Here is an 18,149-nt window from a genome sequence, read left to right on the forward strand (position 1 = left end):
GCCTCTGAACAGTGTGTCATTGAATGAGTTTGTATGATGAGTACACTCCATTAGCATAAATACAACTGAATGGGCATTTAAAGATTTTAAGAAGTTTTTTCTTTATAATGGCACTGTATTAATGATGCAATCAATAAATCCTGCTATTCTATTTTGTATGACATCAAACATTATCAAACTTCCTTATGAGGTCTATTAGTTTCATAAACAATACTTGTAAGAAATGTACCCAGCCTTAAGATCTGTATAATTCTTGTCCTGAAGTCTATGAGCACATGAAAGACACCAGGTTGAGAACTGTTTGGCTCAAGCTGCTTTATAAACTCTCTGAAATGGCTGGAAGTTTTAAGGTATATAAGCACTGGCAGAACACCAGAACTGCCATTAAAAGCATTGCTCAAATGGACCGTATAGCAGATTCTACCCTTTAAACCAGGCGAGATGCTACATGTGAGAGTTCTGGGCTGTCTGCTATTGGGCTGATTTGTGAATGTTCAAAAAACCACCAATTTAGCAAAGAACCCAGCATGCATTAAACATTATGCTACTGTACATTGTAATTATTTGACACCTCTGCATTCTGGAAATTTGCTTTTAAACACATTTTATTCAGACTGAAAACAGCCTAGAGCTCCATTTTAACAATACATTATGTGATGAATGCAGTTAAAGTTCTTATACAAAAGAGCTTATACAAATGGGCTCAAACCCATAAGCTGGGAACAAATAAGAAAAATATTTAAGTGGCTGGCAATAAATGATAAAATCAAGTATTTTTTTATTCTGAACTTGAATAACTAAATTATATTTTGGAAAATAATATCTGTTTCTAAATCTACTGTATAAATTCATAAGTTGTATTTTACTACTTTTTCAGATGTTGCTGTCAAGAGATTGGGCTGCAAAAGATCCTTACTTTGACAGAACAACCGGGCAAAATTTTCAGTCAATCCTTATTTTTAACTTAAAATGAGTTGCCAGCTGTTGAACTTTTTGTAACATGAAAAGGCAACCTGGCACTGTGGTCTTGCGACTTTAACAATACTTACATCATATATGCCACTTTCTTTTATCTTCGCGAAATGCCTGGCCAGTTTTTAAAGGCTGTAAAAACTATATTTTCTCTTTTTAGCATCGCAGAACTGATCCCTTTTAGCATTTGGTAAATCAGGGATCAAGGCAAGCTAACTTTTTGAAAACTAATGACAAAAAAACTTGAATGACCTGTTGATATTTTCTAATAAAACATTTTATGTATGGAAAACAGCCGTTTTAAAATTCTTTTTTAAAGTTGCAGCATACGGGTTTAGAATGTTCTGAGGACAAATGACTGGATTGTGTTTCTTGGGTGAACTATCCCTTTAAGAATAGGCTAGTTTATACACTTAAACGGTAACGTTGTGTTCTTTATCCGAATCATATAAAGATATTTTGGACTCACTGAAGCATGATTTTGTGCAACAAAACTATATCGTTTATTTTTAGTGAACAGCAATACAACAAGCACTTATTTGACTCATATGTAAGCTGTGCCATTTCAATACAGTGCTCTCGTCACTTGCCTTCTTAGAACTAGTTTAGAGCTAAAGATTTGGTTCATCCATGATGTCACTAAGAAGTGACATCACTACTACCGGAGAATTCAGCGTGGCTCCAGATTCACGTCTCGGTACTGAGACCGCGCGCAGTGCAATCGATGGGATGAAATGCGAATGACGCATACAGGTTAAGGGTTTCCTCCCCGCACAGTGAAGTGTGACGTCTGCCCCTCCGCACCTTTAACTTTCACAACACGCGAAACCTTGTTACCTACGTTGGGCGTCCGACGGGCTTCTTTCACGACTTCAGCTTTTGCGCATGATACTGCGGTTCCGACGCCACTTCACGCTCCAACTCACCTTGAAACGCGGTGCTCTCGGTTTTTACAAGGAGAGCGACGGAGAGGCGACCAATCCCCGCCCCGACGCCTCCCCCACCGGCCAATGAAATTCGAGCGGGGGCGGAGCTAACAGCTAAATTGTCATGCTTGGTTTCACGCAGGCATTGCCATCAAGCCGCGTCTGGCTGCCGTGCGCTGGTGCAGGTGCTCTATTTCATCGAGAGAGGATGCGAAAGGAAAGAAGGGGAGGGAAAGAATGAAGGGAACCGTCGGAGAAAAGTATGCAGGGCAGGAATAAAAGGGTATCAGCAGCTGACAGTGTGTCTAACGTCCAGGGGCTCGGCTAAGAATGATTTATTGAAAGGGGCACTTTGAGATATGATGAGGTTTCTCTCTGGTTGGCAATAGTACTATGATTTGGTATGTGGCCACTTTGATAGCAAGTGTATTCAGCACCAGAGGAACAGCTGCTCAAGGTGAGTTGAAGTGCAATTTATTATATACAGCCTTAAGTTTGCTGAGTTATTTTCTTCTTCTCCAGTATTTAGCTAATATATAAATATATGTTTCTGGGATTGGGTCATTATGGGTTATATTTAAAAAATATATTTATTTAAATGCTATTTTATTCATGTTGAATATTTTCTATATGAATGACATAGCAGTTCTGTTTTTTTATATTATTTTGTATCATAATTTTGTATTTATTTAAACATATTAATGCTGTGTCATCATTGCTTAGTGGCATTTCTTTTTAAGTGCTAGTTTTAAGTAATTTGGTCTCGCAAAACTGAAGGGTTTGAGCCGGTGCTCTCTTTTCCATCCATTTTCAGTAGTTTTTAATCCCATGAGCAACTTTGAGCTTGTGTACTTAAACATATTAAGTGTGTTTTATCAAATTAAGGGATTGATCACCCCTAAAATGAACATTTTGTCATGACTTACCCGCCAAAAGGAGATGGTATCATTGCATATGTATCTAAGGCTGTCATTTAGACTAGCATGGTTTGCATCCTCAGGATATTGAGTAAATTGTGACAAAATGGGTGAAATATCAATTTAAGCTCTGAAAATATACATGGTGAACTTTAATTACACATCTTAACATGCTTTTTATGGAGATGCTGTTATGTATAACTGGTATGTGCTCGATACTGATTATTATGCAGCATAAGTGTTTTTGGCTGTATGCAGTTTTGGTTATTCACTTTTTGAATAGTATGCCTTTTTTTTGACCTTGCAGACCTTTTTAAACGTGAGAGCGCTCCAAATGAGCCGTTATAATTGCAACTTAAAAAAAAGTGTTCTGTGAATCTGATTGCCTTTCAGACTAGTTTAAACAAGTGGCGTGTCTTTGTTTTAAATGTTAGGTTCATGGACTCACATAGCCCTGCAAATTCCAACTCGACCACAAGAGGGCTGCTAGTCGGATGGCAAGGAGCATCCAATCTAGAATCGCAAGAGAACTTTCTCATTGCATGAACTATGAATAATTACACATTGCCAGAGTGACCTATACCTGCTTCAATATAGGGCTGTAGATGTAGGTGTTATTTAACCCTGATGTTTTACATATATAAAGCATAACGCGATCGTCTTGCCTTGCTAAACTTGAGCTGTATCATCTGTTTAATCTGACAGCGAGACGTCTTTCACCTTGCTGTACTGACTGTGCACTTTGCTACGCACGCTCAGTGTCTCCCTCCTGTGTGTCAGGAGTCACGCTGCACTATCCCAGCCCCAATGCAGCTCTCTCCCTGCCCTCACCCTCCCGTCTCAAGCTGTCAGCTGGCAAACATGCCGGCAATCACTAGATACAAACCTGGCCTAGTGCCAGATCTCTACTTTGTTGCTCTGTCTAAACAGAGGGCTGGGAGACGGCAGACTGAGAGCCATGAGCTGATGCGCCCGCCCGGGTAGGCCCTCGAGGCTCAATGCTAGCTGACCGCACTGAACTTGTTGAGACCTCCAGCAGTCCACCTCAGGAACAGACCTACTTCCCTCATGATAAGAGCTTGTGCCTAACATCTGTCCCCTCTAAACACGTTTGTCTGTTCGAATGTCATTTTGGCAGGTGCTCAAATTGATCTTTTGTCTAAATTTTTCTAGATTGGCACCAAGGAGGTTTATACTAGAGAGAGTCGTCAGACAGCATTTCAGTTTATGTCTAGAGCTTTGAGCCAATCACCTGAGCCCTAAATGACATGTGACAATATAATATAATATAATATAATTAGTGCTGTCAAACGATTCATTGTGATTAATCACATTTAAAATAAAAGTTTACATAGTATATGTGTATATACTTTCTATATTAATTATGCATTTATGTGTTTAAGAAAAATATGTTGTTTATTATTAAATACACTTAATATATAAAATATAAGAATATACATGTATACATTTAAATATTTTCAAAACACATGCATGTGTTTTATTTATATATACATTATAAATATCCACAGTACACATACATGTATTATGTAAACAAAAACTTCACGATTAATAGTTTGATAGCACTAAATAATATAATATAATATAATCTATGAGCATGAGTAGCTGAGCAATAGCTGTGATTTTGCCTTTGGCACACTGTATATTAGTTATATAAAAATATTATTTATTGAACAATAATATATAAGTGAATAACAATAGCCATTATAAAAGTATAGTAAGTTTGTAAATAAACACAAGCAAACAATTCAGTCAAAAGTAGAAAAATATGCTCTAATACAGAATTTAATTACATAAAAATGAAAAAGATAACTGTAATGCCAAATTGATTTGCTCTGCTACAGGTAATAGATTAATAAGACCAGGAAACAGACCTTGGCTGTTTAATGCAACTAAAATGAATAAAACCTTGCATAACACCATCAACATAAGAGCCAGCATCAAATTCCCGAAGGACAAAATAAAACTATATATAATTGTTTTATCAATATGTGAATAATATTATTCTCAGTGGGTTTATGTGCCCCAAATGGCCGTTGTTTGGCTTGAAGCTTACATCTCCCAGAATTTCTAAACAAATTGTCAAATATTTGCTTAATCTATATATACGAGGACACCAAAAATCTCTTAAAACTACATTCTGTAATGCAAAAACAGTAATAATATTGTAAAATTATAAGTATATATTTTAGAAGTATCCATTTTTCTTTAAAAAGTTTGACCAATTTTGTGACATTTTCCATATGTATATTATATTGTATTATATTATCATTTTATCCTCCACAATGCCATAGTTACAGCGTCTACCAGAAGGTGGTAACAGGCCGGAGTAAGCAGCCAAATCTTCACTCTTTGATTTGAGCAGACAGGATGTGATTTGAGCTGATGTGGGTACATGCAAAATGATGGTGATTTGTTTTAGCAGTTAGCACCTGCTAGCAGACTAGATACTGCCGGGTTCTTAACCCTTAGGCGTTGTTGATGTAGCTGCCAGCTGGAAATGGGGAATCTAAAGAAAGCTTGCACTGGAGGTTTGTACCGGAGTCTATGTTTCATGGAAAGCCTGTTAGAGGAGGGCCAGCGGGGACCTGACAGCTGCTCATTTTTAAGCGGTGTTGGATAACATTGGATGTGTTTTCCAACAGTCATCATCACTTCTCTTTCATCCTCAGGCTGTGATGGCTTGATCCTCATCCAGCGGAATGATAAGCGTGTAGGCCTCTCTTCCTGTGGAAAAATTAAAATTGTTTATATAACAAACAAGCAGCCTGTCATCACATCTGGAGCAGTTTCCAACACCACTCACACGAGCATGCTGTTTTCATGTCATTTCTCTGTCTTGGTAATACAGAAAAAAAAAAAAAAAAAAAGAACTCTCAGATTGCTGTATTTCAACTCATTGGCTCTCTTGACCGATACTTTGATGTCTTGTAATTATGATTTATAATGTCAGCCATAATCCAGCCAAATCCATGGCAGGCGTTCCAATCAAACAATGAAAAGCAGCTGACTTGCACTGATTGCATGGAAAGCTGCAGAATGCGAACCACAGAGGGCACAGCTGAGGCAGCCAATTTCCAAATGCATTTTGTTGGCTCCAGTGATTCTGAGTGAGGCGTAATGCTTTGGGCAATAAAGAACAAAGTGGAGTTACAACTATAAGAATTTTTTTACAGTTACTTTTTATTTGTTTCTGGGCTTTTGCCCTTTATATATACACACACACACACACACACACACACACACACACACACACACACACAATGTTAACATTTTTAATAGTATAGAAAGAGAGAGTCCAACTTGCCTGCCCTTTTACTTTTAAATTATTAAATAAATAAATGAATTGTGTGTGTATATATGTGTATATATATATATATATATATATATATATATATATATATATATATATATATTTATATATATATATATATGTGTGTGTGTGTGCATGTGTGCTGTGTATATTTTTCATGTATACATAAATACAAACACATGCATGTATATATTTGAGAATTTTTTATATATTTTAAATATAATTATATATAACATATAAGAATATAAAACACTCTACACACACTATAATAAGAATATGGTCATCTTAGATATATTTTAGGGCACTGGAAAGTGCTATAGGTTGTGAATCATCAGGTTTTGTCATATTGAATATACATTTGGGATGTCTTGTTCAGTTTTAAACAGTAAAAACTGACAAAAATCTTCAAATAGCTCCCCAGCACTGTAGATTCTGATGTGAATGTCTTATCTATGTCTGTGGCTGGATTCCATTTCTACTTTCTCAGCACTTCAAAGGCTGTTTCTGTCTCTGATACTCTCTCTCCTCAACACTATCAGTCTAGTCCGGTACCACAGCCAGATATAAAGCATGTGCCCAAACAGACTCTACTGAGCAATAGAAGACTTTGTCTCATTCAGAAATTTGTGTTTCAGATCTAGATGTTTCTATTATCCACAGACCCGTTGAGCTGTTTGGAACTTGGATATAAAATCTGGCCATTATCTGAGCTTCAGTCTTTTGGGGAGAATAATGAAAGTATAAAATGATTTCTCTAACTTTGCTACCGAGCTTCAGCCTCTGTTGTTGGTATGATATTGTTGGTAAAATATTGTGATTCTAAAAAATGTTTGAAAGATTTTTTCTTAAATATATTTGTACAATTTTGTAATGCAAACATTTTAACTAAAATGCTTAATTTGTTGTATAAAAATATTAAAACCTTTACGTGCTGTAAAATATTATATTACTAGTTAAAAATATAATGTGCATATTTGTATATTTATGTGCATGTTATAGAACTATATAATATAATATAATATAATATAATATAATATAATATAATATAATATAATATAATATTTACAAGGCACAAACTGTTGATCACAGTTTTTAAAAGGTTTCAACACTTTTTTTTATATGGAGTTTTGTCTATTTAGTAATTGTTTTTTTCTGTAACAATATTTCATCAGTTTAACAATTGAACACCCTGGACATCTCTATCCTCACGGCTATGTTTTTATTACAGTCAGAAATTAAATATTGCTCTACCCTTAGATCTAAAACTTAAATTCCTGGTCTGTTAAGTTTTTTTCCCTTAATATCTTCCTCAATGAAATCACTCATCAAACACATTCTGCAGATACCCTGTGAACCTTGCATCAATTTTTCACCATGGGCAGACCTGTGTCCTGATTGATGTGAATAGGAAGTAACAGGCCACCGATGGCCCAGGGTGAAGGGCTCGTTCCATAAAAGTCACTAACCCTTATATGTCAATCAGCTGGTATTTGGGCCAGCATTGACTCAGGTCCCCCTCCCCCAAATACAATCTTCCTCTTCCTCTTCCTCTGTCTGTTAAATGCATGCAAGACAACACTAGTGGAAGATGTTCCATATATAGATACCTTCAAAAGAGCCCTGTGGAATTTGGTTAATTATGCATGACTTAGCTCTGACGTCGAAGTAAAGACAGTATGTTTCTAATTCAAGCTCATCAACAGATGAAAACCTCCCCTCCCATGTTGGAGAACATGCCAGATGACTGTTTTATTTATGTCTAAGTACTCACTGGCTCCATTTAAGTGTCATCAAAGATCTAGACTTTAAACAGCAGTGTAAAACAATCAAGCTTACATGTATGCATTCGGTAGACACTATTATCCAATGTGACTTTTACATCGCTACTTCCACTTAAAAAAACCTAGTTTACCTTTTAACCTTCTTGTTGGGTATTTTATGTATCGTCCACACTGGGAATGGAAGAACTGGGTTTTTTTCTATGCACTGTTCGTTTAGTCAATGAAAAGCAGACTCCTGGTCTAAATAAAAGCTACAGCTTAACATCTGGCTTTGATCGTTAAAGAATTGAGAGCATGGGCCTATTGATCGATACACTCTTTGCTCTTGTTCAGATCTGCATCTGTGATGCAGCCACAGCCTTCAGCACACCCTAAATATCATCAGTCATCTCAGAGGGCCGTCGTGTGTGGAGTACTGGTGTATTTTGTGGACGATGCTGTAATGCAGTGGTATCTTGAAACACTTCTTGATTTCAGAAACAGAAATGTTTCTTTTTGATTGGCACAACTGAAAGTGATGACACTCAAGGACGCTTGGAAGATGGTACTCCAGCAGTGCGGTTAGAGTGCTGACTAATGGAGGAGTGATGCTGGGCGGAGGTGTTTAGTCTGAGTCAGCGTCGGGAGAGCAGAGGAAGAATCATGATTCAGCACGTGGTAGAAACGTAGTTCAGAGTTTGAGACAGTGGAATATTAGGATAGCAATAGGCGCCAACGCTGATGAAAAAATACACACAAAAAAGCTGTATATGCTGGTTAGGTATGTTTGTTGCAAGTTCTGTTCATATTTTCTTGGGCCAGGATTTTGCAGATAAAGAGCATTTTGTGATATTTTGAACTTTTTATGTTTTATGTGGAGGCGGTGGATTTGTCTTGTAAATTCTGATTCTCAATTTCTCATATTGTCTGCTCATTGATGGCTAAGATATGAAAGCATGGTCAATATATCAGTATCGCATCTTGGCTAATTCGATTTTTATCAGCTTCCTTTTATCAGCTCATTTCCTAATCTAAGTTAAACTTTAAAACACTCAAACCCCTGGTTTCATAGAAAAGGCCTAGTCCCAGACTAAAATGTAAACCTGAGTTGTTCCAAGTGAAAGAAACTTGCACTGACTGATCTTAAAACATGTCAGTGCCTTTGTTTTGTCTCAAGATGCCCAACAATAATGCTGTTTTTCTAAGCCATATTTATAAAAATTGTTTAAATCTCCTAATTGAACTATGGCCTAATCCTGGCTTAGGCTAAGCCTTGTCTATGAAACTGGGCCATAATTTAATAACACTCTTAAATGTACATTATGGCAGATTTCAAAATTCATAACTACTTTTTATACTTTATAATGCTTAAACCTAAATTAATCTGCAGCATTGATGACTGTCACTTGTTAGTGATTTATTTTATTTAGTCAAAATATCGGTGACTCCCTAATAAGGAATGTTAGTTTTGCCCAGTGATATTTCAGTATGGGTGGGGCTTCTCAACACAAGGCTGCAGAAACAGTAGTTGATTAGAATAAAAAGTCTGAGAAACATGCCTTTTACCATGTTTCCACTTCACGTCTGCACAGCGTAACACAGACACTATCATCATCAGTCAGCGCTGAGATCGAGATGCCAGACTAAGCGTACGGTTTCAGATCCCGCTGTATCGTGTGTGTCAGGAAAGGCTGCTGGACTTCACAATGAATTGACAGAGATGTAGAGAGCATGTGTGAGCGTGTGACTCCTTTGACGTGCGTGGGCCCGGCAGGCAGCCAAGCAGCGTGCTGATCTCCTCTCTCCTTCCCCTGACTGGACCGCTTCCCCCCCATGTCTCATTTTTCAACTGTCCATTGATGCAGAGCACTCGGCTTCCTCCTGCCCGGCTCCACCATGTCCATTAAACATTCATACTCTGGCCATGAGATACTTCAGTACTGTACCCCAGGCTCTCTGCCCAGGATACTCTATCGCCGCCCCTCTCGCTTTTCTCTCCGGCCCTCGTTTTCCTCTCCTCCTTCACCGCCATCCTTCAGAAGGCAATCAATTCTGAGCGCTCGCTATCTGTGCATCCATCTCTCTCAATCTGTCTGGCTGCGCTATAGATCTGTTAAAATTAGATTCATCATCCACCACGAGTCTATGTGTTTGCTCACTGTGTATCGCGGTGGATGCCTGGCACGGGACGTGACGCAGGCGGGATGCTGATTGGCTGTGATGAATCAGGCCCTCCTGAGCCGCCTCCTCTCCTTCTCGTGGCATGGCGCCTACCTTCGATCAACTTTTCCCTTTAAATCCAACTATCCGACCTTCCACCCCAATCATATCTGCCCTGCCTCTTTTACTCAGGGGTCAGCCAGACCATTAATAAGATTTAAAGGTATATTCCGGATGATAGAAATGACGTTAATTAAAGAGGCTATATACAGTATATGGGATTTTTCAACCACTAAATGCCGCATGAGAGCACTGCCTCTCAGAGTAAAACAAACATGGTCTTTGGTAACACCTCATCCCTTCAGATCCCTGTGTTGCCAGTTGGTGGAAAACAGAGCGCATTTCATTTCAGTCATTTAAGCTACTGAACGAAATGGGCCCGGTAACCTTCATGTGTGTCAAGTTTGATTAAGAGGGGCCCTTTGAGTTTTAGTTACGTGTTGGTGATTTAAGTTGTAAAATTTAATATATATTGCAATATAAGATATAGTTTTACAAAAGAGGTAAGTGAGCATTTTTTCACACTAAGACATTTATGGCTATACTCCTTTTATTAAAAGAGAAGTGAAAGGAGCTTAATTTGTTTATGGAACATTCCTTTAATGTAGAAATCTCCACCAGGCCGGCAAATTTAAGAGCAGCTGACATACTAGACTGTGATAGTTTTTCTGTTAAATTAATATTTTGGGCTGAATAAGTAATTTTGTGCCCGTGTTATATAAGGGAGCGACATGGGACATGACACTTTTATCTGCTTCTTCACAGTGCTGTGGAGCCAGAGGGAAAGAAATGTTGTCAGGAGACATTCGCTGTGCCATCTTGCCATGCACAAAGTGTAATATTCTGACAGACTGACAGCAAGTTATCTGTTAGCCCCTGTGTTTGGGAGATGAAAAGACCATGCTGTTTGTGTTTTAATTTTGAGCAGACTGGAACATATGTCTGTTGAACTATGCAGATGAGTACTCGCAATGCGCCAGGTTCAAAAAGAACCAACCAAGCATTAGCCAACCAGTCTGAAACTTTTACTACTATCATTGCACTAACAAACCATTTTGGTTGAAACATCTTAGTATTGACTGTTTAGACAGTCGCTGTTACAAATGAAAACAGTTTGCTGAGCTAGCTTGCTACTGTTAGCGTGTTTTCTGGGCTCTCCTGTTCTCCAGAGTGCAGTGGAATGAACTACAGCATGCGAAAAGCATACTAGGTGCACACCGCGAAAAGGTGAAGGGGAGGTACACAGGAATAGCTGTCAGATAGAAATAGAGAGATATATTGCCAGAGAATCCAATTGCTGCTTATATAATGCTAGGCAGCGCAGAGAATTGTAGGTGTCTTCTGCCATTGCCAAACGCAAATGTGCGTGTGTTTGGGAATATATTTAGATACAGATTCTGTTTTTGTCTCAGTTATTTTTATATTCGATAGGATTAATGACCTGATACCTTGAAAGCATGTTCCGGGAATTGCTGTAGCGACTAGTGTTGCTTTCTTTGAGTAAAAATGGGCCTGTCTTGTTCTTTTTAAATGAGTCTCTGTATTGTTGTAATCCACATTTTCCGGTCAAAATCCACATTCCAGCATGGCAATAAAATAATTACAACAACTATTGTAGTAAAATATGAATTTGGATTAGCTTAAAACTGAAATCCTGCTTTTGAGAATCATTCAAAACCAGTGAGATGGTGTTAGCGCGTGCAGGTTTTAGGGGACAATAGGTTTTAATTGTCCAATCCCAGAAGGACAGTTTTCCCTTTTTTTTTTCCTCAGTGCACAAAACTCGGATACTCTCTGTTGCTTTATTAAATCCATTTAAATGTCACATGGAAAACAATTGTTATGATATTATGCCATCAAATTTCGTTTCTTTATTGGACATTTTACCTCAGAATTTCCTTACAAGGAGTCATAACACAACACAATTATTCTCTCTGAAATCTTAGTTATGCTGCCAGGATACCTCATTCTGGCAAATATATTATTCTTTATGGAAATTCTAATTATAAATAAACATATTTGATTTAATATTAAAATGTATGAGAGTTAGCTTAGCAACATGCTAACATCAGAATCACTTGTAAGATGAGTTTCCCATGCAGAGTGCAATTTGTGAGGCTTACAAGGTTTCTGCCGATGTACTAGAGCTTTCAGAATCGATTATTTAAGAGGCAGCATGACACTTTGGATGTTGGCGAAAGTAACTGCCTATTAAAGTTTTGAAACAGTTAATGTTTCACTTCTATCCTGTTTGGTATACAGAGCATGTGTAATCAGTAATATGCACAGATTTTCCAGGGAATGATTTTTGGATCTGCAGTCTCGGTTGCAGAAGTGATGCTGGAAGGCTGCAGATTAATCACTGACTCTTCAGCCATGAAAAGTTGCAGACTAAGAGGATTGAATACAGTCAACATTTCCCCAACAATATAGGATTAGCAGCCGATTCCTGCCATAGATGCCTGAGTATATTCACAAGCTCATATATTACAGTGCGCCCACTATTGTCAGATTTGCTGTCTTTGCTGGCAAATGAGTATAGTTTAGTTTAATAGAATTTCACAAGTACTTGTAAAAATATACAGTTTTGCCTACTTTTGAAAGAAGAATTACTGAAATAATATTCTTTAAAATAATACATTTAGGTGCAAACTGAATGTATTATCTGAAAGTACTGTTTATATATATAATAATCTATCAACACTGGAACTATAATCACTCTCCACCTCACATCTAATTATTAAATTACTCCGATTCATCTAGCAAAGCAAACCAGTACAGTATTACTAGAGTTTTTGTTTTCAGCTATGAACTGTGCAAAGTAATGACCGCTATAGATGGTTAGAATGGAATTTAGCTATAACTCCCGAATCAAAATAGATGCAAGAAAGAAATCCAGTCACCAAAGGCAACCGTACTGTCTTTTAAACATTGTAGTTACCTGAAATATGATTGTATAACCAATCATTTGTCAGTCTGGCAGTCAGTTTTTGGTTACTTGCCAGGAATCAAAAAAAGGCAATTGTCACAGAAGCTTTAAGACCTCATTAGTGGAAACCAATATTTTGTTTCTGTTTCTGCCTAGCCTGTTGTTGAGTCAGCCTCTAACATCATTACTACACAGTCATTTACACACATGCCTAAATGAGGAGCGAACACTGCCTGGGAGAGTTAGGGAGGAAATCAGACTATCCTCGGAGGAGTTTGTGGAGCTGGATCTTAATCATGTGGCCCCTATCTGGAGGATAGATTAACCTCTGTAGCCCTGACAACGCAAGCTCACAACAGCTGCGGGATATTGAAAAGAGAATTGGCAGCGAAACGAGAAATGAAAGTCGTCTAACAGGTGACACATCAAAAAAATCAGGAGAATATTTTTTGACTTAACACATAAGATTTGCGTGTTATTTTTTCAGCGTTGAGCTTCTCATTCACAAATGTCAAAAAAGACCATTAAACCCATTGCATAAATTGACCATATGGTGCTCATGCACCATGTGACAACAGAATATCTGTGGATTATTTTAGCTTTGTATAGGGAGCGGTTTTGCTGTTTACTATACATTTTTAAGCTGATGAGACTTTTTGGCCCTCTACAGCACATGCTGAGCTTTCTAAAGATCAGGTTTCTCGACCTCACAGCCAGCTTGTCACTCTCAAGACACTCTTTACAATAAACACAAATCAGTTCTGTGCATATTTAGTGCTTTAGTAAAACCAAGGTGTTATGTAGACTAGCACATCCCTAAATAAGTCAGCTAAATTGAGTAGTTTTTATTTGCCTGAACCACTAGTTGACTTATCTCTCATGTGAACTCCTGAAAGGTTTTATAGTTTTAAGATGTTTTGAACTTGTTTTATTCAACTTGATCAGCTCATTTGCATATTTTTGCACAAGATGTTTATTCCACACATTTCTGTACAAGTCACATGGTACAAATGCATATTTAGTGGCATGTTATAAAATTGTTTTAATGTTGGATCGTATTCATTTTTGTGGCTGTTTCAATGGGGTTATAACAGAGATGCACAGCATACAATAAAGGTTTTTAAACTGTCCAGCTGTTGACTGTCACAATTCAAGCACAGTTATGTGCTTACTTAAAAAGTAAATAAAAGTCATAAGTCACATGGGTATATTTGTAGCAATAACCAAAAATACATTGTATGGTTCAAAACTATTGTTGGAAATTATTACATTTCCTACTGTAAATATATCCAAATTTCCCATTTTGATTTGTAAGATGCACTGGTAAGGACTTCATTTGGGCAACTCTTTTTTCCTCAATGTTTAGATTTAGTTTTTTACACATATTGTCCTATCCTAACAAACCATACATCAATGGAAAGCTTATTTATTCTTTTATCTTTGTTGTCCAGGGTAACATATTTAAACCTGGTAAAGTTGTCTTTGTTTTCTCCTGTGTTTTTCTCAACCGTTGACAAAGCCACCAGCCTGTCTAAAAAAGACCTCAGTGGTTGTGCCCCTGCAGAGAACGTTGTAGGAACACTATATTAATTATATTCTCAATTTCCATCTCTTTGAGAACACTGTGCTAGAGGGCTGAAGGAAACAGCCAATTAAGTGATTTCCTCTCATTGCATTTTAAGTGTTAGGTCTTTAGCATTGTTGTTTTTAATGGGAAGGAAAAGCATCCATTTAGCGTTTCTGAGACATAGTCTGGAGTTCTCATTGCAGGTCAAATGCAGATGAGATTTGCCGAAGTAATTTCTAGTCATTTGCTTTGATTTGCTTCTTACTTTGCACAGCCATTCAGATTCGATTGCCTTGAAAAACATGGTTTTAGGCATTACTGCGTCTACAGTGTAGTCATTTTGAATTGACTTACATTAAGCATAAAAAAGCAAACGTATTAGGGAATATTAAGCAATATGTGCTGGTCTACCATGAAAAGTGCTGTGTCGTTCAGTCTGAATCTAATGAAAGAAAATGGATTAAACCCTTAGTTTAGATTAACTGCTCTGTATATCTCTGATACTCTTGTGCCAATTGGCCTGTGGTACTAAAGCAGATCGAAAACCATATCAAATAGAAAGGAAAGTTAAATGTATTATGTTAAATCATTAATGTGTCTGTCATACTACTGTATTGCCTTATAATTTTTGGGGTACAGAACATTTTCTACAGACTGATAAGATCCCGAGTCCTGCCTCTTGTCAGAATATTCCAGAAATATTTGTAGCTAGCAATAGCGACAGTAGCTAGCTATTTTGATGCAGTGTATTTTTAAATCAAAACAAAAAAGACTTCAAGCCAGGGCTAAGAAAGAAAGTCATTTAGGGATTATATTCTAGTTTAAGTCTTAAACTCCAGCTGACCTATTAGGTTAATGTCATACGTGCAGGGGTAAAGCTCTAAATGTGGTTGGCATGCCATTACTGTTCTTTCAGGAGACCAAGAGTTTGCTGATCCATCCTTAGCCATCTGCCCCTAATACTAGCATTCAGCAGGGGGTAAGAAGCTTGGTTTGGGCCCACATCTGCAATGCCCTTTAAACCCCGAAAGGCCAGATTTGTCTAACATTTGCATAATAACGCCATTGCCAGTTCTAACTTTAGAAAGATATGTGAAATTATATGTTCTTAATAAGTAACTGAACCAGGGATGTGTCTCCTGCCAGCCTTTAACCCAAAATGACCCCGATCTGACTTTGTAAGTTTGACACAGAGCAACTTTTGCATGCATAAACATTGCATTTCTTTCTAGTGTGTGAACTCATAAGCATAAGTCGTTAACCAGACAACCATGAACAAACATTTTAAGTTTTCATGTCTGCACATGAAATTCCATCTCACAATTTTTTTTTTTTTTTTTTTTTTTTTTATCAAGTCGAGGTAACCAGGGAAACTATATGATCTGAGAAGTGTGGGGGATACATTCTAAACCTTATCAGTCTGGCTCATGAATATTAATTAGGTGATGTAACCAGCAGATATAAAATATGACTGAATATATACACAAAATCTATTTAAAAAATGAATTTCTACTGCTTGGATACATCTACAACATTACAAATATTTACATTTTTAGATAAAAGAGTATTTACTGTAACTAGTCGCTTATTAGCATGCATATTATTTATTAAATATTTGCTGTTTATAAGTACTTGTGAAGCACATATTCTGCATGACCATATTCTACATTCCTATCCGATACCTAAACTTTAAAACTTCCTTACTAACTACTAATAAGCAGCAAATTTGGAGCATATTAAGGCAAAACATGTACTTAATGGTTTGTTAATGGCGAGAATTGAACCGTAAAATGAAGTGTGACCAATATTGTTATTAAAAATGACGTAATGCACCTCAAAAGTGCGTGTGATATAAATCAGTGACATTAACATAATAAATGGTCACATTAAGTATCAATCAATCATCCGAAATCTTTTAGAGAGCTGTCAAATGTGATATTCACCTTGAAATATGGGAGTAGCTGTGGCAGGTTACTGTGCAGCGATCAGTGTATTCATTAAGGATCCTGCTCACGTGAGACAGAAAGTTATGCACTGCCCCCAGTTCCTCCTTTGCAATTAGAGGTCTATCAACTCTTACATCTTACTCTGTGGTCATTACTTAGGAGTAATTTATAGTTATTTATAGAAGCAGGCATAAGTAGGTTCATCCTTTGCAAAGCTAACCTCTCAGAGGGTTTTTTTACGAGGCCGGTCATTACAGCTCAGGACCTGTTCATAGAAACATTAATAAAGTGATTCAGGGCGAACTGAAATAAAAATTGTGGTGAAGTGGTCGTCTTTTATTGAGGTTGTTTCTTGGCTGTGACTTTCTGAGATATACTGACTTCACTCCCCATAGACAGTTTTTCATTTTTTTTTTTTAAAAGAAATCACTTATGAACACCAAGGCTGCATTTATTTGAAAAATATAAATAAAATACAGTCAAAACTGTAATATTATGAAATAGTTTTACAGTTTAAAATATTTGCTTGCATTCTAATATATCCTAAAATTCATTAATATTCCCTTTGCCTTTCTCTTCAGTACCACGTCTTCCAGAAATCATTCTGAATTGGTAGTCTATATAGTATATATATATATATATATATATATATATATATATATATATATATATATATATACAGTTACAGTAAATGGGTAAAAGGAGAAGGAATTTGAGTTATCTCTGGCCTGCACACAGAGTAGCATGAAATAATCTAATTATCCACATTTGATCATGAGCTGAAGAATCGTATGCTATTTAGCTCAAGAGTCTGTTTATTCCGCTCAAGCTGTAATCATACGGTTAAAGTCACCTGAAATCTGAGTGCAGCTCTGCTAGAGGAGACAGAAGCTAGTAGCCTGAACCTCTGAGGGTTCTGTGTGAACTCTGTGAGTGATCCATGGCATGGGTGGTGTGATCCAGCCGATCTAGGTCAAGTCCTTCCCTTCCATTAGAGCGTCATTAGTTTTCAAAGCCACCATGGTATTTCGGTTTTTATCAGCCTTTTCAGAATCGTCTGATGCAGATGAATGGGAAGCTGCAGTCTATTGTTCACCAAGGGAGGTAATGTCATTTAATTCGCACTGTACCGCTGAGCTTTTTATTCTTTCACTTTGTGTTTGCCCATTTGCAGTCTTTTCTCACCTTTTCTTTTCTTCCCAAGTCGTACACAAACCATCTTAACTTGTCGTCCGGTTGTTCTGCCAGGCGATACACTCTTCTAGATGTAATTGCACAGTCAGGAGCCATCCTGTTTAGTTGCTGTGTGTGTTTTTTTACACTGAAAATCAGAAATTCTCATCACCGCTCATTAAAGTTATGCAACACTGACAAGATTGCCTCTAAAATAGTCAGATGCTCGATGGATGCTCAAACAGATGCTTAATTCATTTTCTTGAGCACAGCAAACAAATATGTTTTAAAACTGCTTAATAGTAACAGTTAATTGTACAGGTGTGATTTTTTTATTCATTTATTTATTTATTTAATTTTATTTGGAATAGTTTTTAAAGGCCTGGCACGATTATGAAAAACCCCTTA

At 37.1% G+C, this 18,149-nt stretch overlaps 1 protein-coding gene across 1 annotated transcript in view; it reads left to right on the plus strand.

Annotated features, from left to right (window-relative positions):
* Nucleotides 1-2,049: 2,049 nt before the first annotated feature.
* The window catches only part of LOC122326095 (protein turtle homolog B-like), a 77,971-nt gene continuing 61,871 nt past the window's right edge, over nt 2,050-18,149 (plus strand). The window contains 1 exon segment of the mRNA XM_043220786.1: nt 2,050-2,355. Within this exon segment, the coding sequence (XP_043076721.1) occupies nt 2,292-2,355 (64 nt within the window). The 5' untranslated portion in view covers nt 2,050-2,291.

The sequence above is a fragment of the Puntigrus tetrazona genome, chromosome 21 (assembly GCF_018831695.1).
Source record: "Puntigrus tetrazona isolate hp1 chromosome 21, ASM1883169v1, whole genome shotgun sequence".
NCBI lineage: Eukaryota > Metazoa > Chordata > Actinopteri > Cypriniformes > Cyprinidae > Puntigrus > Puntigrus tetrazona.